Source organism: Eurypyga helias, unplaced genomic scaffold (genome assembly GCF_000690775.1).
Source record: "Eurypyga helias isolate BGI_N326 unplaced genomic scaffold, ASM69077v1 scaffold24785, whole genome shotgun sequence".
NCBI classification, from domain to species: Eukaryota; Metazoa; Chordata; class Aves; order Eurypygiformes; family Eurypygidae; genus Eurypyga; species Eurypyga helias.
Genome location: NW_010251138.1, coordinates 287 through 26,035, shown reverse-complemented (window position 1 = coordinate 26,035; position 25,749 = coordinate 287). Strand labels below are relative to the sequence as shown.

Here is a 25,749-nt window from a genome sequence, read left to right as displayed (position 1 = left end):
CAGCAGGACTGCTGTACAAATAGGTTTCACGTTCAGCTGGGGCTCTATCCAGTCGTGTGCCATTGGTGCTGGTCCCAACTATGTGCCTACACTGGCTTGTGCGGGGCCAATAATTGCATCAGATCTAACTAATTACGTGTTTCCGTATCTCTGAATCTATAATTCTTCATTTATGCAGGAAGAAGACACTTGCATTTAAAACAAACTGTTGCTTTGGCCTGACTGATAAATGTTTAATTCTCAGACAGGGAACATACAAGTTGTTTTGCTCTTCTTGGTCTTATTTGTAGGCCAGAGAGAAAATTAGGCTAATGGTTGTATCTTTTCAGAAGTATCTGACTTGCTAAGTGCACTGGGACAGAGTGAACCCATGAGAAGGCTGGAGGCTCTGCTTGCCTTGGGTAAGTCAGCGGCAGAGAAAAAACAACATTTTTCCTGAATCTTAGGATTTGAAACAGTGCTAAAAGCACTCAAAAACTTTCTTCTGCACAGGTAATTTCACTTTGAAAGTATCCTTTGAATTCCTCTGCATGTCTGCCTTCTGGTGAAGTGGCAGCAGTCTACCAAGATGCTTTGGTGTGAATAAAAGCTTGTTGGAGCAGTTTTGGCAGAGCGGTTGGGGAATGCCGCTCCTCAGCATTTGACATACCACACACGCATGTTTTGCCAATGTCTTGGAGGTGATCGGGAGGAGGGAGAAGTGTGATAAAGGCCGCTTGCTTTTCTGTTCAGTCATCTTTGCCCTTGAAGAAAAGCAGGCAAGGATTGCCTCAACTGGGGAAATGCAGATACAAAATCAAGTAGGAGGCTTGATTGCATTTGTTGGGTGGATTCTTTTATCCCTTTCCTGCTCAATCCAGGGAAATTTGCTTAACATTTTTATCCTTAAGAACATAAAGCTGCAATAGAAGCTCAGATACCTTGTGACAGCGTATTACAGCGCGCACTCTTGCAGATTTCAGCAGTCTGAGTGACCACAGACTCCAAAGAGATTTTTGCCAGCCACTCTGATGGTGTTTTTCACAAGATACCTTGTACTGCCCAGTTCAACTGAGTTTTAAATGTCTCAAGGGCTCTCATTGCTTCCCTCAGCAATGTCCCAGAGGTACAGACCCAATAGGAAAGATCCATCTTACTAAAGTTTCCTTGGCCACCCTTAGAATAGGCTGTAATAACTCTTTTTACCATTTCAAAAAGACATGAAGAACCAAGTTGGAGCACTGTTATTTCCCAGGTCTCCACTGTTAGAAGAGGTGAAGGAAGAAAACTGTCTGAAACTGTCACTGGAAAACACAGGAACAACAGATATGCAAAAAGCCTGCTTTAAGTTCACAGTGTCCATCATCCATCACCACAACAGAATGACTTTGAATCTTGGTAAATTTTAGGGATGAATTAATTTTGCATTTCAAACCCACAGTCGGTGTTAAAGGATGGTATGTAACCTTCGTTGTACAAAACTGAATGTCCTCCCAGCTTCAACAGCAGAAGAAATAGAGTACATCTAATGCTCACTGGCCTGGCTTAGCCTGGAACACATGGGAGAGACACATGGAAAATGAAAGGTCATGTTTAAGGTAGAAATAGCAGCTGAAAACTATTGGTGTGGAAAGAAAAATGACTGTGGCCAGAAACCCAAGGAAGAGCATAACTTTTTTGGCCCAATTTGCCTTCAAAATAACCGTGATGCTACACAGGATATGAATGAGCAGATGTGCTTCAAGAACCGTTGATCTACAGCCAAGTCCAGCTTTCGGATACGCACACAAGACTCCCAGCACGGTCCGTGGGACTTAACCGTGCGTATCTGAGCATGGAGGTACCCTCCAGGCGCTCAGAGTTAAAGCACGCTTGATCTTTGGAGGGTTGCTCTCCTGTGCTCCGGTGGGCTCGACCGCACCATCTGAATCTCTTGCGTTAAGCAGCTTCCCCCGTTACTCGCCGAGGTGCTGAGGTGCTGACGCAAGTGTTTTCTTAAATGCCACTGCCTCCATTTTCGCTGAACTTCCAGCTGAACCTAGGTAGAAAGGTCACAAAATACTTAGTTCAGCTGGTTTATCTTGGAGCCCTGCACTGCGGAGAGCAGTGTAACAGGAAAAGGGGAGCGGGTTACCTTTGCCAAGGTTTGGATCTGTTTATTTAACCCCCGGTTTAAGGGGTTAGGGTAGGGCTTGTTTCTTGTCACTTCTAGTGGTACTGTGGCAGCCACACGATGTTCTGTTAACCTGTTTTTCTATTTAATTGCAGGTGAAACAGGTCAGAGTCTAGTTGGCCTTAGTGTTTGTTTGGTTTAGATTTCTCCAATATTTTTATTTTAGTTATAAAAATGGGACATTTTGGCACTCTAAGGTAAAAAAAAATGCAGATTTTCTTTTCAAAACAACTTTTTCTGAACCCTGTTAAAGGATCAAAGGAGTTCAACCCCCTCCTCCATTTCAAAGTGACTTTTTCTTCCAACCTTAGGCACCAATGATTTTCTTTTTATCCTTTCAATAACCTCAGGATCTCCCAGGTTTGGATAATGTTCCACCCCCCACTTCTACCAGCAGCAGCATTGCAGAAGGCAAATTCTAGCCCAGAAGCCTGGGAGTTATACGACTACAAAGGAAACGTTCCCTCTTCCGAAAGCTTTACCTTATGAGAGTCCTGATAAACTTGGACTGGATACAGCTTTTGATAAATACCTTCCCAAGGATCAAGCAAAAAAGAAAATAGCCATGGGTTGACAGATAATAGCACTATATATCAGAACCAGTTGAATTGTCAGCCAGACGGCGTGCAGGATGGTACTCCCACCCTCCCAGACAGTAATACTGCTGTCTGATTTATGGAAGGGCTGCAACAGTTGAGAGGTGAAGTTTGCATCTGGCGTACAATTACTTAGGCTCACCAAGTCTAGGAGGTATTTCACGAATGACGTTGGGAAGCTGGGAAGTAAACCCTCCGATAAAACGTGTAATTCATTGGAGAACATATCCTACTGATCAATGAAGCATGCTTGAGCAATAAAAAAGAATGTTATATACACAAAACTCACCTCACCATTAAGAAAACAATAAAGTACAGCCACGACAAAGCCCTGAAAGATAAAAGAACTGTGGTCACAGAACTGGAACTGCAGTTTTGGCTTCTGAATGGGAATGAGGCATCTCAAGGGAAATGAGGCAGCTTGGTTTTTGCCTTGGGACTCTGCTCAGTTGAGAGTTATAAAACATACCTCTTTTTCTTATTTTAATGAAATAATACTTGTCAAGCGTTACCTGGAATGATCCAAGAGCCAATTCAAAAAACAACTGGATTTCCATTGTGCCGCTGCTTGCGTCTTCAGGGAAAAAAGCAAAAATGATGTAGTGGACCCCAAAGAGAGGGATGAGGAGAAGAGTTGACTTTGCAAGTCTCCTGAGAACGGAAACAAGAGGGAAAGCTGGTGTAGAAGGAGCAAGAGGAGCTGGGGTGGGCTCGCGGGGCATAAAGTCACAATGTAAAGGACCTACTTGTATTGGTTGAAATCGCTGCTCCGTCCTTCAGGCAAGCTGAGCTTCCTCATCAAGATTCTTAAAATGTTGACAAAAAGAATGAAATTAATCTGGAAAAAACAAAAGGAAGGACATGAATATAAACCCCAAACAACTCACAAATGCTGGGTAACGACTTAGGTAACTGCCAGGTATCAGCAGAGCCAGTTTAGGGTGTTTTGGCTGAACTGGCAGAATAGAGGGGCTGAGGCTGGCCTGCCCATGTCCCTGTCCCTACCCCAGTCTCTGTCCCTGCTTGTCCAGCCTGCCCGGCCACCCTGGGCTTGGGTGCTGGCTGTTTTCCCTCCCACTTTACTGCAGCATTAGTTATGGGGATGATCAGGGCTTATTATCCAGGCAAATCACCAAAGGGCAGGGAGACCGGACCTATCAGCAGGATCCCTTCTGGCTGTGGGGTTCAGACAGCCTGGCCCCACTTTGGAAGCCAGCAAAGGGGCAGCACTGGAGCTACTGCTTGGGATTGCAAATGCTGTTTGTTCCCTACCAAAAGGCACAGCGCGGTTTGGGATGATGGAGGCAAAGTAGTAGGGTCGACTACTCCTGGATAGGAGAGAGTCTACACTGGAGTTCTTCCTTGTGCATTTTCCCCCTCTCTAAGGGTGGAAATCAGATAAAAATGCTGATGTGCTGTTCAGTTTGGGTAAGGTGAAGCAATAGCTGTTGCTGCTTGTTTGACCCTCAGGCAAAGAGTGGGAGTCATGCCTTTCTCCCACTGTCACCGTGTGGCACCGGGGAGCAACCTTGGTTTTATCTGCCCTGTGCATCAGGGCTCCGACACCCCCTGCACCCACACAGCCCGCTGACCTGCACCCACTGCCCTCTTGCAACACCCTGCACTGCGGCGGGCTCGTGACCGGTCCCTAAACCCGGGAACACCATCGCAGCGTGCATCCTCCTCAGGGTGGCTTGTACGTGCCTTGGGAGGGCGAGCAGGGCTCCGAGAGGGTGGGTTTCCCTAAGTGAAGAGGGTCTACCGTAGATGGAACAGACCCAGGATGTGCCCAGGTTCCCCAAATTATTGGATGAAGAGGGCACAACTGTGGCTGTGTGGACTGGGCTGCTGAGGGTGTCTGGAGAGGTCTGGAAGTTCCGGGAGTTGGGAAAGGGTGAGGAGGGGAGCAGAACTGGAAGGAACTAGGGGTGGAAAACAGGAAGGAAAGACTGAAATATCTGTGGGTAGTTGGGAGGGAAAGGAGGCTCAGGTCTGGGGATTCTGGATTTTCTAACCCACTAGACCAGGAATGAGCAGTGTCAGGTGAGCAGAACTTTTTGCTGATGAAAACGACTGGGGAAGGGGGGACGGTGGGATTCCTCCTGGGAGGGATTGCCCCCGGGCACACAGCAATGAATGTTAGCCTAGGAGCACAAAGGAGTTTATCGGTGTTGATTTTCTGCCCTTTGAACTGCGAATTCCATGAAGACTAGAGAGATTAGATGTGAATTCTGAAGAGCTGGCTGTTTGTTTGGGGCTATGGGCTTGAGAAAACCCTCTTTTAGGTAAACAGGCAGATCCATGCAGGCGGCTCCTGCCTTAAATGGCTAAGCTAGATGTGATCAGGATTTTGAGGAAATTTGGAAGGGATTAATGGGTGGTGCCCTTCAAAAGATAAATTAAGATTGTGGGTTTTGCCTTGCAGAATGCCTGGGCCTTGGCATTTAAATATTGCTGAGTGGGTCCTGGAGCGTAAGGGTTGTTTTGTGAAGAAAAATAAATGCTGTGGCCACCTTAAGTTGATTCTGAATCTTTTGTGTGGTCTTCTACTGGTCTTGTGGGAGCGAAGGATTGCTCAGTGGTGAACGGGAGCAGAACTTTAACCCACCATCTCTGCTGCTTGGATTTCCAAGGGAGTGTGCGAGTGTTGCAGTTTGTGTTTTGCAAACATAATGGCTCCTACTGGCAACACAAAAACCTCAGCCAGCTCTTGGGTTCTCACTTGGAGTGTCAGCGGGTTACTTGAGGGTAACTAGCAGTTTGTGTGTCTCTGTACTAGGGCTTCAGATAGACCTTTGCAGAGTGGTCTGCCCCAAAGCATCTGCGCTGGGCAGAATAACTATCATCTCCAAGGAGCAGCTCCAGCCCCTTGGTACCTAAGGCTCTGAAGGTGAGCACCAGCAAATGATCAGACCATAGGTGCTGAGTATTGTATGTACCAAACTGTTCTTGACATTGCTACTGCCTCGTACCAGGCAGGTTCGTGCTGAGTTTCAATGCCTATGCCTTATTTTAGTGCCGTAAGACTATAATTGCAGTCCAATAACATATGGTGCGTGCAGCCTGTGGGCTGCTTTCATCGCTGAAAACAAAAGCTAATGGTCATGTAAGGCAAGTTGGTTTTGGCTTTGCTGAGAGGAGCATTGACCGGGAGAGACAAAGGCGATTGTGCTGAAACATACAGCCACTTCACTTCTCCAGAGCCTTCCTTGGAACAGTCCAAAACAAGCTTTCACAAGCCAGCCAAGTTCATGTGAAATCAACAGGATGTGGAAACCTGATCTTCTTCAAGCCCTTGCTTCTCGGGAGGACACTCTAGCTTGCCTTGTGAACTTAGCTTCAGGGCATTATCTGCTGAGCAGAAGTTGCTTAAGCAGTAATTCATGTGTCTCACCAGTTCAGGCACATGGCTAAGATCAGTTCATTAACACACTTCTCAAGCGTGTTGAGTAGATGATCTCTGACTTCACAATATTTGAAAATACAGTTTGAATCAGCTTGTCCCAGAAAAGACTTACAAAAATAGACAAAACTACAGGGCCTCTAATGATCCACCAGGTATTGGCATTAGTGTTAATGTCCCAACACCTGTAAAAATAGAAGAGGTGCAGTCAGTTATGCAAACACTGGTGTCCTTTCAAAGAGCTTTAGTCTGTTTTGCACTTCAGATAGGTCCCTATTCTCTTCTTCTATGAAATTCATTTCCTGGTCTCACATAGCTGCACAACATTTCCAACAGAAAACTGTCCACCTGCATGGGACAAAGGTATAGCCTGCCCTTACAGCAGAACCACTGTTCAAAATTTTGGAAGGGAAAAGAGAAAGGTTTCTCTGATCAGAAAGTCAAATACAGATGTTTGAGAACATTGTGGGCTGAATTCATACTTGCAGGCTACCTCCTACCCTTGAAAATGCTCAAACAAAATTTGAGGCTCTTTCTCAGGTTGTTCAGCTGGACTTCTACTCCCACCCACGCTCGGACAGCTTGCACCACAGCAGGGAGGTGGTTGGTTGGCGTGGCTGCCGGTGGTTAGGAACGAGCAGGACCCCGTGGAGCTGCCTCCGTGGGGGCTGCATGCTTCCCCCGGCGTGCCACCTTCCCTCCCGCCCCCCACAACCTACCCAATATTTTCATGCAGTTGCCTAGCAGTCGCCCATGCGGCCACGAAGACGGTTGGGGCACCTGTGATCGGAAAAACAAGTTACTGCTCCACAGATCCATCCCAAAGGCCAAACAAACCCACATTATTCTTACTGAAAGGAGGACCAGTACCCCATCCAAGGGCGATGAACCGCCAGAGGAACTTCCTTTCCAAGAAGAAAGAAATAACCAGGAGAGTGTGGAGGTACAGTCCCTCCACGAGGAGCCAGCTGTAGTTAGACATGATGCAATACTGGAAGAAGACCATGGTGAGCTTACAGCCAGCCTAAGGAGAGAGGATAATTAGCTTCTGCCTGGGTTTGCATCTACCTTCTAGCAGAGCCAGCTGTAAACGAATCTGGGCAAACAGAGATTTTATAGCAATTCGGGGACTAAACGGGTGGCCTTGAGACAGGCGTTCATATGACAGGAAAGCAGGGCTGGATCTCGTAAATGCATTAACCACCTGCCTCGCTAGCAAGAACCAAAGGTATCATGGACACAAGGGTTTGGGTTACTGTCTCAGTTACAGGAGTTTCACTATTACCACCTTGTCATTGTCAGCGGAAATAATATCACCTCAGAGAAGCACATGAATGTACTGGCCAGTCTTTTTTTCTATGAAAAAGGGTCGATAAAGACAAGTTAAAATTTGCTCAAGATGTTCTTGTTCAGCAATAAAAATCCAGCAAAACCGGGGGAGTAAACCAAAAAACACCACCACCCCCTTTTTTTGTCTGTCTGTTTCCCTCCCTAATTCTCATCTTTTGGTTTAAGGCATTGTACATCACCTCCAGTGCTCACACCACCACCCCCCCTGCAATTTTCATGATATTTTTCTGCCAGTAAAAAGAAAAAGAACAGTTCAAGACTTAGGAGGTTCCTTTTCCAGGCTCTCTGGGTGCAAACCCATATCTTACTACCAGGTCTCACACCACAGTGTAAGTCAGCAGTATTTAATCTGTTCTCATACTTTTACTACCAGTCCTGTCTACCAGGATCTAAAATCCATGTTAGAACCTTCACCCTGCTGGTGTACCCTCTGTTCACAGCCTCAGACACCCCTGTTTAGGCATTTCAGGGTCAATGTGCTGGACTCCTGGTGTCTTACGTGAACATCTAGTCAGTGCAATCGACGTAAGGAATGCAGGTGCCTACTTCAAACTGACCTGGATGGCCCCTGCTCCAATACTCGTAAAGGCATCTATAGACAGGAGGAACTGCACCCGGGTTTCTGTGCGTACGCTCCAGCCTGGGCTGCTTTTGCATCCTCACACCTCCCTTACCCAGGCAGAATATTCCCAAACAGGGAAATCTCATCCTAATACAACCACCACAAGTGATGGACAAGGGACAACGCATGCCTCTCTTCTCCCACAACCCCACGTCCTGAATAGAATGCTGGGATGGACATTTCCTTCACTGCACACTAACTACTGCTAGGGATCCTGCTGGGAAACTGAGGCACGGGGCAAGCTGGAAGGCTGAGGGTTACCGTGTATGCCCCACAGTAACTTGTGTCTTCGGAGGAAAACAAAACGGCGTCCTTAATGAAGTTGGACGAGGCTCGCAAAATGAACGATGTGAAGAGATGCATGTGGATGTAGTTCCTCGTACAGCGTAGTCTTCTGTTACAAAAAGAGAGAGATCCTGTGAAATTACATCACTAGCCAACGTGGGTAGCTTGTGGCTGTAAACAGGAGGTTTCAATCCTTATTAATGCTAAACTGACAAATTAAATAAACTGCCCATGGCAGGGGGGTTGGAACTAGATGATCTTTAAGGTCCCTTCCAACCCACACCATTGTGTGATTCTGTGAAATTAAGAACACTGTTTTTCTGTCTGTGAAAGGAAGACTAATATGTTTCCCAAGAGAAGTATCTTAGAGAAGACCTTAAAAAGCTAAAGTCACATTTACTCCACTCAGGTACTAAAACAAGCTGAACGTTGCCGGAAGAATTGCCATTTCATGTCAATATGCTTAGTGTAGCCTCGCTCCCTCCTTTCTGGAGTAACACGAACCCAAGGTGTTTATCCACACCTGGGCGGATTTATTTGGTTTGCCTGCACAGTGCACTTGTGCCTGCAATGTTTTCTATATTAAACCTCCACATAAGCTGGATCTGGAGACTGTGCAACCTGAAGACGTGTTTGCAAAGCAGTTGGGGTTCCTTTTTGCCCGGAGGTGCCTCCCAGACACATGCTGTCAGGGGAATTAATTTCACTGAATAAGCAGCAAAGTACAAATTCCAGGTTATAAGGATGCGTGAAGATAAACCGACTATCAGGTCACTGCTGTAAACCTGAAACACCTTCCCAGAAGTCAGCGCAGCAGCACTTAGAGCAAAGTTTTAACCACGGTCTCAAGTGGGGAAAAGAACAGCACAGGGAAAGACACTGTGCTCGAGGGACACTGAAATCACGGAAAGACGTCAGCAGGGAGGTGCTGCAACCACCAGTCTGCAAAATGCATCCAGCTACATTTTGGAAAGGACAGGAGAGCACAATATGAGGAGCAGCCCCGACATTTTCTGGGAGACAAGACTTGGAGATCTTTTTTGTCACTGATTTCTGTGAATGTTTTCAGCAATACTTTGATTTTTAACTTGCCCTAAAAGCCAGGAGGATCTGTGTCAGCTGAAACGACCAGAATTCCTGGTGGAATGCAAACCAGGGTTGCTTCTCCTCACCTAAAAGAGACCAGGACGGCTAGGGCTATCATCAGCGTCACGAGGGAGGTGCAGTATCCGATAGTGTACATGGTCTTCAGAGTCATGAAATAGGAACGCTGCAGGAAAACATATGTTCACATCTTTACCTCTGACTGTCCGTTAGAAATCAGCTCACACCAACAGAGAGGTGTCTCCTCCCATTTAACAAATACATTTTCTGGTAAAATCAGCTACTGAAGTTTTACCTTGAGCAACCCATTCTGATCATTTGGAGGAAGCATTTATGCTGAAAAACACCAGGAACGACCACCCACCACCGCCCCCACCCCGAGTTAAATCACAACATCATCCTGTCCTTAACCTGTTCCTCCCCAGGGCCCCAGAGGAGCAGATTTGGGCCCACAGGCACTCTGACTCACTCTTGCCTCGTTGGTCGTGTCATTGACGTTGTAGCCACAAGCGATATCTGGTCTCGGGTATGGGTCTGACCACCCCTCACTCGTACAGTTTCTGTAGACAAAACCTGTGCAGTAACAACAACAACAAAAAAGACAAAATCAGGTGTGATCATTTCCAACTATATCTTTGTTTCCCTTATAGGACTGCTCCAAGAGCAAAGAGACTACTTCCCCCCCAGGCAGTGCACTCTGCATAGCTGGAGGTGAAATGCAGCTGAGCTAATGATGTTGATACTTGTCCAGTGTACTTGTCTGGGTCATAATGTTGTTTGCCATCTCAGGGATGACTGTGATGGATGTGTTTTTATTCATTGCAACATAAATAATCATGTTTGGTACATCTGGTGTTTCTTGGCCAGTATTCCAAGATCAGCAAACGCATGACTTGTTCAATCATGGCTTCATAACCTATGCAAACCTGATACTTCCCTGTATGCTCCCACCTCTTTACTGTGGTTTGTCATGGTCTGAAGAGAACACAAAATTTTAGATGGTCACAGATATTTGGTGAGATGGAAATTAAAACTAAAAGGCTTTTCCTCACAGCCAGGTCTGGGCATTATCTTAGACTGTTGATTTCCTTGCTTACTTGCAAATGAAAGGCTAGGATGGGATTCGCCTAAAGACTTCTGAAAGCTAAATGCTTAAGTCCCACTGTATCTTTCTAGTCAGTGGAGAAAAAGAGGCATTTTCAGATTTTTGCCCACACACTGAGCCATGGGACTCCAGGGCACCCAGTTCCTGCAGTGCTGAGGGAATGGAGGGAGGTGCATATGCAGCAGTGTTTCGCACTGGGTTTTGTTCTTTGGAGCCCTGCTGGGATTGCCAGGACAGAGTCAGGGCTCCTGCTACTTCTGGGCTAGTTCTGGTGACCTGACAGCATGTCTGCACTTGATTTGAACTAACCTCTGTAAAACTGCAAGGCACAGCAAACACGCCAAGATCTCCAAGTGGGAAGAGCTCTGGGTGTGTCAATATCAGACTATTATTCTGATGCTTTTACGAACATCTTGTTCCAGCCTGGCTTCTTCGGAAGGGCCAGGCTTGCTTTCTATATACCCTTTTCTATACCCTGCTGCAGCACAGCAACAACAGGAGAGAGAGAAACAGCTCTCCCAAACAGTTCTCCCCACCTGCCTTGGCACTCAGCAAGGGCGTGGTATGATGACAGATTCTCTACTTCAGCTTCAGGTATTGACACACGTACTTAGAGCAGAGCATTGTGCTTGTAAGCTTGCCTGTAAAAGATTTTTGCCTGAGGATGTCAAAGCAGATGAGACAAGAAGAGGTGAAGTTCCGTGTTGATGTGTGCATGCAATTGCGTTATATGCAAAGCATGCCAGATAATGCAGGGCATATTATACTGATGGATGTGAGCACAGATTTAAAAATGCTACTTGTTTATGGGTGACACACACACTGGGCAAACTGCAGCATGCCCTGCTTGGAGCAGATTCAATGTCTGCAGTCTGTCTAACGATCGATGCTTGGTGCTTGCTGGTGCCCCGGAGGTTTTTGGAGTTGGCCAGGCAAGGGGGAACACTGGCTAAAGGGATGGCCATGAATGGCCAGCCGACACGGCCTTCTCCTCTGCCTCTGAATCCCCAGTGGTGTCACACCTTTTCTCATGTCTTGCTTGAGACACAATGTTCAGGTCTGGATGTGAACTTCGGTTACGTGGTTCCAGGTTATTTTTGTTTCCTTGGTCTGTTATGCGGGAAGGGGCCAGACAGTCTGAGCTGCAAAAGCAAGTCTAGATGTCAGCACAAAACTCAGCGGCACGGAAACCAAGGTTTGGTCAGAGCTCAGAGCTATCTGCGTCCCTTAACATATGGGTCTTTGGTATTTGTGGCTGCCCATCTGCTTTGTAAGTGGCGAGGAGAGAAAACTTCTGCTTTTTCTTGGGTTTTTTGTTTTAGTGGGTTTGTTTTTTTTCTTCCAAGCAAACAGATCTGTGTTTTTCTTTTGCAAAATTGCTTCAAACAGGACAACTGTAGCAGGAATTAACCGCGTGAGTCACAAGCCAACTGCAGTGTAAAATCAAAGAATGTGGCTATGAGAATGAGAACAAACTATTGCTGCCTTTGACCCAGAATGCCGGATGCAGAGACCGAAATAAGATGCAAATGTCAATGGACTGTGTCTTGGGTTTCTGGTTTGAACACTGTCACTCTGATTATTGCTTATCAGAAGTGGTTCAGCTCCCTGCTTCTGGATAAGGAGGGCAACTAAAGTTTAAAGCTGTTAGACTATCTCCAAGATAATGCAATGCACATTTGAGATGTAATTATGACCTTTGGATGTACAAATTCCTGTTTTCCTCCCCGGTAGGAAGGCCAGAGGCAGGGAGCAGTTCCCTCTAGTGGCTATAGCAGCAGGGATTTCATTTAATGCGTTTAAGGGCTGGTGTCGCTATGCTAAAGATTTGTGAGCGAATGCCAGACAGATTATTTCTTCAGCGATCTGTGCCTTTGTGTAATTTATCCTCTGCCTTTAAACCAGATTATAGGATTCGATGGGAAGCTACTGTTTGTGTAGCACAGTATTTATTTTAATCTGAATGGCCCATGTCTGTTTTTATTTAAAGAGCACTAAGTGCTTCTCCTCTGATTAATTTAATATTTATTAGACAATCTAATACTTTTTCTCCTGTTCCTCCCTCCATAAAACGAATCTGTCTGCTTTTCTGTAAGTACTGGACCTCGTTAATCCGTGTCCTATTTTTTTTTCCGATTTGAATCATTAACTCACTAAAGAGAAACGTAAGCACATTTCTTGGACGTTGCTGAAGAGTAGGATTGAACAGAAGGCAGGAAGAAACTCCTACTTAATGGCTGATGATTGCTGTAGTATATTGGGAATAAATTTCACTTCATTTCTAGCTTAGATTTCTCAGAGAAAGGACAACAAACGTTGCTTGAGCTCATCTCCTTTTGAGTAAGATTTTTGGTGAGCCTGAGTTCCCATGAATTCGTGCCACTTGTGTGGAGCCTGCCACAGCCAAAGGATGAACGCCCAGTACAGATTTCCTCTTGATGGAAGGGATTTTTTTCCCCCTGCCTGGCTGGCTGGTTGGCCAAAACTTGTATGAATGTGAGGCTGTGTGAAGTTTTGTCCCTGTGAAGCTCAGCTGAGATCCACCACTGGATCTAAGACTTATTAGAAGGGGAAAGATAGTCGGAAATACATAAACACAGAGCCTGAGTGGGGGAAACTCCCTTAAGAAACCATACTAAAAAACTGCTTTTCAGGACAGCATTTACTTCCTGCACTTTTCTCGACCTGGCTGGGAAAAATAAACACTTAAACCACCTTACTACTTTAATTCCAGGCTTTCCCATGTTTAGATTAGTGTTAGAAATGGAGCTGCTAAGTGGCGATCGGTCTTTAAAAGAAGCAGGGACACAACTTTACTTCAAGTTCAGACCCAACAGTGGCATCTTTGTAAATAACACATTTAAAAATAAAATAACAATAAAAAACACTTGAGCAAGAAAATTTTTAGTGTTACCTTTTTTCCCAGTCAGCATCTGGAAGAATTCAGGGCAGGGAACATTGACAGTCTGTCCCACGACGGATGAAGGCCAGCAGCTCATGTTATCCCACATTCCAGCACATCTGCCTGGGGAGAGGGGGGGCAGTCACAAAAAGCCATGCAGCATCTCCCAGTGATGAAACACCATGAAACCTCTCCAAACAATGAAACACTATGAAACATCTCCAAGCAATGAAGCATCATGCAATGTCTCCCAAGGACCAAGGCATCTATGGGAACAAAGATGGTCAGTACGCTGAAAAACAAGCTGGATGAGGGACAGCAAGTCCTGCTGAGGCCTGTCAAGACCTGGATTGGACAGAACAGGACCTGCTTGCTTCAAACCAGCCCCAGCAAAGCTCCAGGTCCAGCCCATTCTGGTCCTCTATTCCACTGGTCTCTACTGGCCAAAGAGCAACTGGGGCCACTGTGAACTTTGCATCAGTCCCTTGGCTACCCATCTGTCTTCTTTGTAACTATTGAATGGCCCTGGAAAGATGAAGGAAACCAGATGTGAATTTTTTAGCTCACTTTCCAGTCTTTTCAAAAGTTTCCACTTTGAGTCACACCGATGTTTTCCTTATGCAATCTCTTTGTAAACAGAAAAAGATACAACTTGACTAGGAGTTTAAACAGCTTCAGAATGATACGGAGAAAAAGGCAGAGAGGAACAGTATCAATGTCATCCTTGTAATAAATACTCCTCTGCTTGTTTGTCCCTTTCGTTATGCCAAGACTGTGCTGGAGTGGATGACACCAACAGACCCCTCGCTGGGCTTAGCTGTGGGTCTCAACGGCTTTGCTGCAGGAGGGCAAAACTTTGCCAAGCTCTGTCAGTCCGTGAGACTCTTAAGGGAAGGTCATCACATTTTCAGGCCAGGGAAAAACATGGACACACACCAATATTGAGGCAAAACCTGCCCATCTGTGGTTCTTTCCAAGGCCAGTCCTCTGACCATGTGACAAGCCTGTTGGAGGACCTGTCTCAGGGCAGCCATGGAACCTGGAGTTATACTGGGCTCTCTGCAGGCGTGAGCCTGTGGCTCAGTTGCCCTCCCTGCACCTTCCGCCACCTGAGGCCTCCACCAGCTGCAGGACCCGACCAACACTGCCCACATGCACCCCATTTCCCTCAACAAGGTGCTGGAGCTGCTTGTATTAAGGATGGGCTGTGGTCCCCTCCTACAGGCAGGGTGTGAAGTGGGCTTTTCCAGCTGCACAGGCAGACAATGGTCAATGGAGGTGGGTCAGCATCTTTCTTAGGTTCTTGAAGCTGGCATGGATGAATTTTGTCCTCCAGCGCAGGGTATTAATAGAGAAGACCTGCAGCTGATGCTCCTTGTGCCACAGAGAAACTATAATTCTGGTTTTTGTGTTTTGCTCTTCTCTTCTTTTTAGGCTGAAATCATTCAGGATGGTTCTCTTTTGCCCCTGCTCAGTGTCATTGGTTTTAGCAAAATGTCCCCTGTGGGTTTTGTAACGTGAGAGGGAAAAGAGAGGCCACTGGAGCATGCCAGGACCACCCTATGCCTGGTGGGTCCTGGCATGTGCCGAATGCCCTGCACGCTGACTGAAAGCAGAGGCAAGGAAGCACTGAGCTCTCTCCTCAAATGCTTTGTGCTTCATAAGGCCAGCCTCCAGTAGCCTGACAAAAGTATTTACATTTCCAGAAACGTATTGATTTCCTCCTGCACAGCAGTCCTAGTGCCTGGAAATACAGAGCTTTCAACAGCCAGGGCATCTCAGCTCTGGTGTCCTCCCCGTGCCAACGTTTGTATGACTTGGTAACCATTTACTTCAAAGCAATAACTCAGTTGCAAACGGAACATCACCTTGGGTGATATTTACTCCCAGCTGTAAATATCTGCTGCAGTATTTGGGCTATCAAACCTTCATGCCAACACCACTGGCATAAAGCCCCCAAATCAGACTGAGAGCACAGAAAAACCTGTTGGGACGGTCTCCTCCTGGGAGGAGAAAACAAACCCCAGCTAAGCCATTTGTCCTGCAGGAGGGCTTCTCGCCAGCTCTCGGGGGGCAAAGCCAGTGCCACCTGCCCCTACCTACCTAAAGAGCCTCCTCTGGATACCCAGAGCTTTGTTTCTCTCTTCTTCAAACTGAAGTCCCTGTATGGGAATTTCTCCGCACAGACCTCATACGTGCAGATAATCAAAGGCTGGAGGTGTTTGCAGAATACAAGCAAATATTCCCCAGAATAAAAGCCTTACTCCATAATTTACCGAGTTAAGAAACCCTCCTCGAGTGAAGACCAGCAGAAGGAAATTCCTGGTCTCTGTCTTCAGAAACCAATACTTGGGGAAAGATGTGTATCTTACTCCTGTTTATTTCTCTGGAGCTTCACTGCCAGGAGGTATGTTTGCACAGTTACAGAGACAGAGAGGGGATTAGTCACTCTGGCCACTTTCAGTTTAAGGCTTTCTGCTGCACGGGTAGCCCAGCGCCCACAGCAGTATGCCTTGATTGATCTGACTTGCAGAATTACAAGAGAAATATTGACAGCCATTGGAAATGCTTTCTCAAAAGTTTAACACAATCCTCTACTTTTCTTTCTCTCTAGGTTTGGGGAGAGTGGCGCAGAGGGTAGGATTATCCTGTTAAAAAATTTACAGTAACAAAAAGCCTCAGGGGAATTTTGAAGATTCAGTCCAACTTAAACCTAGATTAAGTCTCTGCTGAGGAGCTACTACCTGACTGAGATAAAATGAGCCCCTCTGTAAAATGACACTGGCTGCTAATGCCAGCGCTGGTCCCCGCCTGCACAGTCTTGTGAAGTTCAACTTGTTTGCATCTTCGGAGCTCTGGAGCAGAGGAAATGCAGAGCTCAATGTTAGAGCCATGTCACAGGATTAAAGCAGAAAAACAGGTTGTCAAACCAGCCTTCCTCTTCAGTGAAGGGCACCAGGGAAGGAAACAAATAATAGTGATTTATTTATATCATCAAACTTCTTATATGCAGTGAGACAGATCTGTATTTTGGGGCATCTGGCAACCTGCCACAGGTACCCTGTCAGTGCTACGTGGTGGAAATGCGCCAAAGCTGTGCTCACACCCATCAGCCTGCAAGGCTCACAGGGGTAAAGCAGACAGAGAAAAGGCTAGACATGCTAAGGAACCAGGCAATAGATCTTCCCTCTGAGTCCTGCCTTCAGGCCCCGTCATAGTGAAACAGCTCTGTGTCTCCAACACCCTCTGCTAGAGAGGAAGGCTTTGAAACTAAGAAAAAGCCTTAACTCTTCCTCCACACAGTAGATTATCTCTGGCCAGGACACCTTGCACACAGCACATCTCAAGGGAGTTCCTTCACCTTCCACACTGGAGAGGACCTTGCCATGTCATGGTCCATAAGAGTCACCCAGAAACAGTTCAGTTGGCAAGATGCTGTGAATGACACAAACCCATCCTTAGTGGCTGGTTATGCACAAAAAAATAGACACATCTGTTGTCTCCGTCCAACATACTCTGGCTCAGCTGCTGCCTGGGGGAGCTAACACTCAGTTCATGGGCAAGCTTCAAAAATTGCTTGTAGCAATCTCTTTGAGACTCCTTGCACATGAACACACTTGCTCAGTGGTGAAAGGAGAGCTGTCTACATGATGAGGACTCAGTACCACAAGACCTTCCCAGGCCAAAAAACTCCCTTATATGATGATAAATCCTCTCTGAAATGCAGGAACTCTTGTTACGTGTCAGTAAATTAGAGCAAAGAGGAAGCAACATGAAGCTTCAGGCCACATGATATAAATGCTGGCTGCCTGTATTGATTTTGGTTGGCAAATACAGTTAAGTAAATTTGCACTTACTGGGCTGACTTTATAAAAATATCCTTGTCCAAGATAAGAAGAACTCCAAATCCTCTGCAATTTGCATGATTTTCTTGCTGCTGTGCTCCCTAGTTGTGAGGATTGCAGTTGAGCAGATGGGTTAGACGGCTCCTACGACCCTCGCTGTCACAGTAAGATCAGAATTCAGAATTCCACTCTCAGAGCCTTATAACAGATCTTACCTGGTTTTCTGCTCCTAAATGAGAGACACTTACAAGGTGCATGCCTTCCATGGGAAAGGACGTGGGGGTATCTGATTTTAAGGCCACCCAGCTCACTTGAGAGCAGTTTTTCTTGAGCACATTCATTCAGCCTTTACCTGAGCCCAGGAGCAGATCGGTATTGGACGTTCCGTTCTTGGCTTCCAGGGAGAGAGTCTCAGCACAGTTTTCTTCCTCCTTTTTAAGGACGCTCAGGAGGTCACAGACAGGTGGGACAGCTCTGATCTGCAAATTTTAAAAGCAGTGGAATCACTTTTCCTTTTAAATCTTACATCCTCTTGAAAGGATTTACCCTTCTTACGCTGACATTCCTCATGGAGCCCTATCAATTGATTGTGGGCAATATTTCCTGGAAATACAGTCAAGTTCCTTGAAATCCAGTCCATTTTCCTAATTAAGTCTGCTTTTTTATAGTAGCAGCAGGCAAGCACAGACTGAGTTTCTGCCTTCTCCCTTTTGCTGACATTACTGTTATTGAGAAAAATGAATGTGCTATTCTGCTAAATTAAGTACATGAGCAGGATGCTCTTCCAAAAGACTGCAGCAACATCCAGGGTGTTGATGGACCCTCCTAGAGCAATAGAGAATTAATTACTCACCCCAGCAATGTTAAATCATATGCCTTAGTCTTAACTCAGTCCTGATGTAGCAATTAAAAGTGCAGTTCATGTTATATGTAGCTGTACCAAAATGAATGTACAAAACAGCTACTGACCATTACAATGGCACATATTAAAAATCATTACAGACTGATCTGCAGGAAAAGGTCCCAGTTGTTATGTCTTGCAGTAAAAAAGTACTTTTCCCATTTCTATTATTGTAGCAGTTTCTATTATTTTTTACGATAAAAATGCTGAATATAAGTGGGTTCCCATTATAACAAATTAGGTAATTCCTCCTTTAAAAACAAGCCCAAAAATCTGTATAAATTCCCACTATGGAACTTATGTGTACATATATATATATAAATATATGCATATATATGCACCCACACATACTTAAGAGATTAAAAGCAAGTCATCAGGATGTATTACTTGAAAAGTATCAGAATTTTTTTATGTACTTTGTGCATGAAAAATTTAACCCGGCAGCATCATATTACTCCTCAATTTAATCAATCTTGTAACATTCTTGATCACTTACAGATTAGATTTAGGAGAGAGAATGATCACTGAAAACCTTCTAATGAGAACTATTACTTTTCTACAATTAAATTTTAGGCTAACAGACGTCAACGATTATATTCCCACTAATTTCAGCTGGAAGTATTCTGGGTATTGTATTTCTGAACAAAGTTTGATCTTTGCAGCAGTGTGTCGTGCCTCATCTAATTGGTCTGTTGTGTTTAACTTCAGCATCTTTCTCCTTTGTCCTTGTGCATCATGAAATAAAAGAAACTAAAAGCCATTTGGTTTTGCATAATGTAATGAATTTTCTGGAATTACACATACAAAGAGTTCAGATGACATAAACTACCCTCTCATGCCAGGATTTAAATGTCTTTTTAATCCATGTAATATTTGGGGCAAAAAAAAAAAAAAATCCATTTAGTCTTTGAAAAAATTAGAAATGGAGTAACATGTCTGAAGAAATGTAATTTCATTTACTGGTTTCATTTGTTATCTGAAGGCTGAATTTGATGATTTCTAAATGTTGACAGATTTTTTAAATGTCCATTATTTATCACTCTCTATTGTTATCTATTTGATTACCAATAGTAAAGTCATTCAGTACATTTTCAGAGCTCTCATGTAAAAATGTGACAGTTAAGACCTACAATATACTTCTGCTGTAGTCTCTGTCCAAAAGTTGCCTTGAAAATATGTGAAAAAACAATATTATTGCTGAGCATTTGAAGTGGCCAACAGAACCAGCCTGGTTTGCATGCGGGTCGGTCAAGACGATGCCAAACACATGTAAAAGCAAATGCTAGCAATCACTTTAGTAGCCATCTCAGAAACAGGAAAATCCTTCATCCTAAATAGGTCCTCACATCCTGTGGGCACCGTTTTCTTTTAAGAAATGTAGGTCCTAAGAAAGCTTTTGCTCTAGAAAGAGATTTAAGTCCTAAATTCTTTCTTTTGGGCTAGGCCACACGCGTTTAGCACATTCGGCTGTGAAGACCACCTTGATCTGATACAGCATTATTTTCTTCCATGAAATGTGTTGCTCAAGCACGAATATGGTGTAGTTAATGCTTTACAATCACTATTTTGCCCTTCCAAGCGATGTCCACCCTATTCTTCTGGTCAGATAGATACCACTGCCTGGTAACAGACGTGCAGGAAACGATTTTAAACCCAGAGAAAACAGAAACCCTCCAGGTGCTGGTTTAAAGACCTTGTTTTCTACAATTGCTGTCCCTTGGTTGGTCTTTGCCAACGCTGGCATCCGATGGGGCAGGCTGGGTGTGAGCGGGGCCATCGCAGGTCCAGCGCGGCTGTTTGCTGAGCAACACAAAATCCCGCTTCCCTTACCAGTGCCAGATAACCCCACTCTGCTGCCGACCGTGCCCAGTCTCGCTCCTGTTCACCGTCTGCAACTGGGAACAAGCAGCCTGCCCCTGTGCCTTGAAATTGAGGAGGACAATGGGCTCCTCTACTCGCGGTTTGTCTCTTCCTAAACAGTTCACTGAAACAGCTCCCAGCTCCCGTCAGATTTTGGTGAGGAGTCAAGATATCCTCATATTTCATTTAAAAAAAATATAAGATACCAAAACCATTCCAAACTGCTGTGGTAACTAGTTGTCCAGAACGGGCAGAAGGCTGCAGTTTGTGGTATGGATAGCAACAGCCAACAACAGGTTTTAACCTGCAAAACGAATGGATCTAAACACTATTTAATATAAGTAATATTTGCAGCCACAGTATTCACAGACGTCTGGTTTGAAAGTAAATGGGTTTAGTTTAATGAGAGGATTTAAAGGAGAACAGAAGATGCCTGGCAAAAATCAAAATGGGTATTTTGAAAGATTAGAAAGAGAACAAGTGGAAGGAGATAGTCTCAGTGGCATCCTGAGCAATGACATCTATTTACAGAGTCCTTCAGGTAATACCTAAGAATAACAAACCAAAATGACAAGAAAACTATCTCAGTCACTGTTTTTATTGTGGAAGATGATCAAAAGGCAAAAAAAGTTTTCAGACTGCATTCATTCTGCAATTAAAATGTCCAAGCAGAGCACAGGTTTTCTCAGAGTTTGAACCAAATCCCCTGCTGGGACAAAAAGATTGATTTGCCCATTAGTTGCAATGAAACAGTGAGGGTTTTTTTACATTTGCTGAGAGTTTCATCCTTTCCCAACTTCTCACACCCAGGACGGACATAATTAATTCTTGATCTATATGCTTCCAAATTTGAATAAGTGGAGCAGCACCTGGAGATGACAGCCCAGGTTCAGCTGTCCTTCCCGCTTGGTCTGAGCGCCCAGAGCTCAGCAGTGACAATCTGCCACCTGAATTCCCAGTGAAGGGATAAAGCTAAGAGAAAGAAACCAAACTTCGTGGGTCAAACATCACTGTGCTTGCCTTCAATCTGAGTCAAGGGAGGCGTTACCCCTTAGGGGATTGCTTGATGGTGTAAATCAGCAAAGCTTCTCTAAATGACATCAAATATTTTCTCCTTCATCACGGAACCTGCCGTGTTTACGAAAGCAGGTTCATAACACTGCTGTGTTATATAGCTGGGGAAACTGAGGCATCCACCATTTAGCCATCTGGCCACTGTCAATTAGTACAGGAAGCAGCAGAAGCAGGAATAAATTTTTTAAAAATCCTAGATTCTACACAGACCTTTTTAAACAAAGACCCCACGACTTCATGGAATAGAGGTGCACTTACTCAGACAACACATGATTCAATGCAATTGGGAATAAATAGCTCTAAGCACCTACCAGGGCAGTTGAAATCCAGAAGGTGATCACCCAGATGGTCCACATCGTCAATCACAGTCTGTTTCCTTCATCCCTCACACACCAGAGGTCACTGGGCTGTCTGTATGCTCTCCAGCGTGGCTCCTAGCTCCTTTCACTTCATTCCTTTCCCTCCTTGCTTTTTTTCCTTCCCAGCTTTGACCATCCTTAGCCAATGCTGCTCTCCAGCTGCTGAGCCCTAGAAAGCATCAGCAATGACAGGACCCCCACCCCTTTCCACCCTCCAAACTCTCCTCCTCCTCTACAGATGCCTCCTGTCCCAAGAATAACAGCACCTCCGCTGAGCATGTTCCGACTATCGCCTGCCTTCCTTCCAGGCTATTATTCACTGTTATCGGCGGGTGTCGCTGGGGAATGATCATTCCTCATGCTCCCATGATAAGGGACCAAGCAGGACTCCCGTGTCAGATGTCAGCCCCACAACGGCAGAGCTAATCAATCAAGAGGAAATACAGTCCTGAAATAAGTGCCCTGCTGAGAAACAGGGTTGGAGGAATGAGATTCAGGCTGCCTGCACTGCTTCTGCTCTCGACAGCTCTGCACATGCCTCCCGCAGCGAGCACACATCCTTGGGAGCCTGCTGCGGGAGAGCTGGCTGCCCATGCCTCCCACCAAGCCCCTGCGAGCACAGCTGCCGGAGCTGAAGGCAACCTCAGGTCTGGGTAGGCACCAGAGAAAGGGCAAACAGGGCATCTGTTCTTCCCACTCCTTCCAAAGAGGACTAAACGCTCCTTGGACTTCACTCTCTCATCCAACATCCAGAGAAACAGCCAGTCTGCATTTCATCCTGATGCAAGGTTGCAAGCTGTCATTGAGTTTGGATCCCTGCAGTTCCTCATTGGAGGGATGCAGATTCCAGATGTCCTAGGTTCCCCATAGGCAGTTTCCCAGCAGTCCCCTTCCCCAGCAGCAGAGTGCCCTTTGTTTTTCCAGGTTTTGTGTCTGTGGCAAAACTACTGTAGAGGGGCTGTATGCTTACCCTGGGTGTGGGCTCCCAGCTGCCAACGCAGGCACCACAAATCCTTGCTTGCCAAGCTCAGTGGTAGCACAATAGTGAATATGGCTTCAAAAAAGAGCAAAAGTTTGCACAGTGCACTAGTGCTCTTTCTCAGATCACTGCAGTCCACAGCTTGGCAAAGTGTGTTGAAACATCTTGTACCACCTATTCCAATTTACCACCACCCATCACCCCAGACAGGTCAAATATGATGAGAGGCTGCCCAGAACACAGGTGTGCTCCAGATCTACCAGTAAAGTCAATGGCTATGGCCATAAAACATATGGCTCATTACCTTTGCGCTGTAAATCCGGCCATTGGATTAATCAAGCCATCTGCTGAGCAGCACAATTAAGGAATCTGGGTTTCCAAGAGAGAGCTGCCCTTTCCCATACCCACTCTGACCACATTAACTCCAGCTTATCTCTATGTGTGCTCCATAGGACCGTTGAATTGCAGGGTGCTCTGTGTCCCTACACACCACCCTCATCTCTCCGCACATCCCCAGAGCAGGAGTTGGGCAAGCAGCAGCATTTGCTCTAACCCCATGCTACATCTGCCCTGCCCAGCCGCCCGGTTGCATGTGCTAGCTGCCCAGCTGCCATCCTCACACTGCATCATTTCCCTTGCAAAGGGCAAATATTTCGGCCTTCCTTGCGCCTCTCCATGTGAAACTTGTAGAAACTTTCATTTCTTGAAGAGCTCTGCTTTCCCAGAGAGTTTGGTTGAAAATGGCCTAAGGTTTAAGCAAATCGTTAAAAGAGGGTCTGAGAGGCAGCCAGTGTCATTACAGTAGTCTGAAGAAACCACATTGGCAATGCTGCATCATCTCAGTAGGGTGACAAGTCATTCTCTCTCTCCTCCTTTGGCTCAATATTTCATTATTCCATTCATATTTTAACAGTTTCCTCTGAAAGCCACCGCTCTTGCTCGCGTTGGCGAAATTGAAGGAGCTTTGCTCCTGAATGTCCTTCTGATGTGGGACATTTTCTGAAACACTCAATCAGAGTTCAGGAGTTCCCCAGAGACAATGATGGATTTAAACACCAATGCTGTGAATGAAGAGCCTAATCTTTTGTGTTTCTCCCATTATATGCATGTACAGGCTGAGCGTTTGAAAGAAGCTGGATGCAAAATAAATCCTGGAAAATTCTCACCTGTGCAAACGATTGACTTGCAGTGCAGGAGACGTCAGCACTGTGGGACAGGCACTGCGGACTGGGAAACCTAAGAGCAGCAGCCGACTGCAGAGAATTGTTAAAAAGAATTCACATATCCTGAAATGAGGTGTTTGTTTAATTAAACAATGCAGCATTGCACTTGGCGGTGTGCACCTATCTTAATTCCTACTCAATATATCCATTTTAAATTTGTCACAGCTGCAATTTCATTCAAGTCTGTACTCTAAACAAGAAATGAAACATCCGAATTTGTTCATGCAATCTTGAAAGGCTTTTAATTATAACTTTAGTAGTAAATAAAAGAAATGGCTTTGCGTTACTCTGTACGATTACTTATCAAATTAACCAACTTTGATGTTCAATACTTATTTATTAATACTTAAAGTTTCCATTTGTGCCTCAGTCTAATAATTCACATTTCTCCCTCTTTGTTAAATAATGATGTTGTTTGCAATGCCTCTATTACAGCTTGACAATCAGGCCACGCATTTTTCATCTGATGTTTGCACATAGACATAAAACTGGGGTGAGAATCACCTATTTAAATCCTAGCTCACAATCTTTATTTATACTAGCCATCCCAAGGAAATCTGCAGATTTGTTGGCTGATAATCCCCTCTTTTCACTTACCTTTTCCACTGATTTGGCACCTCTTGGGAAACCTTACAGAGTGCTTTTCCAGAGGTGCCTCATATTCAGCTCCTCTGATGTGGAAGCGAAGATGGATTCTGGTTTACACTCAACTGTCACTGTCCAAAGCGACAGACGCACATGTGAATTGTGTTTCTGTGGGAGGAGAAATATGTTAACATGCTATTGGCTGTACTATGTTCCCACAGCCTTTTTCTTAGAAACAGGAACAAAAACCCAGCAAACCCATAGACCTAAACAAGTTCAGCGTGGGACACTGCTATTAAGCTCTGGAGCTGGCAAGTCTATTTTCAGTGCCAAATCGTGCCACGCTAAACACGTAGCATTTTGCACCTTTGTCCCAGGGAGCTGATTCAGACAGCCCAGCTGCCTGCGAGGTCCATTCTGCAAGAGAAAATAATTTTGACCATCTCCCCAGCTTGTCAGGTGGAGAATAAACTGTCTTAATGTTTGCTCAGCTGAGGTGAATGGATAGTTTGGAAAAGCAGTAGCTTGCTCTGTCCTGATGCTTGGAAGGGTCAAAGCTCCACCAAAGGCAGATAACTGCACACATGGAGCTACGAGGAGGAAGAGATGCAGGAAAGCAAAGCTGGGACCGGCGGTGTGGCAGGCAGGAGGTGTTTTAGGTACCCCTCTGAGGGGTTACATGCCTTTAGGGTGATGTAGCACACTGGGGCACATACAGAGGTGAGGTGAGGACCAGCTCCCACAGAAAACATGCTCTGAAATGGGTTAGTGAGCTGCTGGAGTTCACACAAAGCCGGTGTAGAAGCTGATCCTGAACTTGCTCCTAAACCCAGCTGGAATGCTCCCATCACTGGGCATCTCTCCCCAGCCTTGTCAAGGGTGTAGGCATCATCCTTTCCTCATCAACAGCAATTACATTTTACTAAGTATGGGAACCAGGTTCTGAGAGCTGAATTTTATGATTTAATGTCTCTCTCTCTTTCTTTTTTATTCAAGCTGAGCGTCGCACCACTTTCAGTTACTTTTTACCTCTGTATTAGAAATGCTAAAAGAGAATTTTAGTCTTAAATTATGTAAGGGAAAAAAAAAAAGTTCTGGAAATATTTCTGGCTTTACATATTAAGTGTCCTTGAGACATCATGAAAAAACCCAGCAGGTCTACGAGCATGGTTTGTTCCAAATGCCATTCATACGCAAGACAGTACACCCATGGGAGAAGGAGCCGGGACAGCCTATACTCTCAAGGGTATTTGTCATGTTGCCTCATGCAGGGTGTCTGTGCAGATTTCTCCCTGTTAAACCTTTCTCTTCGGCTTTTCCAGCAATTCTGCTGGGAGTCTGGAAGGCTTACAGGTTTGGGACAACTCACAGGGCGTGTCTTGAGTAGAAGAGGCCTTGTCTACC

The 25,749-nt window shown here is 45.3% G+C and overlaps 1 protein-coding gene across 1 annotated transcript; it reads right to left on the bottom strand.

The window, feature by feature from the left end:
- Window positions 1-1,835: 1,835 nt before the first annotated feature.
- SCTR (secretin receptor) lies at window positions 1,836-21,555 on the bottom strand. The gene is made up of 13 exons (XM_010151929.1): window positions 21,511-21,555; window positions 17,717-17,843; window positions 13,532-13,642; window positions 9,982-10,085; window positions 9,581-9,678; window positions 8,385-8,517; window positions 7,022-7,175; window positions 6,871-6,931; window positions 6,267-6,336; window positions 3,495-3,586; window positions 3,261-3,399; window positions 3,038-3,079; window positions 1,836-2,017 (listed from the first exon to the last, which is right to left on the bottom strand). The coding sequence occupies exons 1-13, from the start codon at window positions 21,553-21,555 to the stop codon at window positions 1,841-1,843; spliced, it is 1,353 nt and encodes a 450-aa protein (XP_010150231.1). The 3' UTR covers window positions 1,836-1,840.
- Between the last annotated feature and the right edge of the window lie 4,194 nt (window positions 21,556-25,749).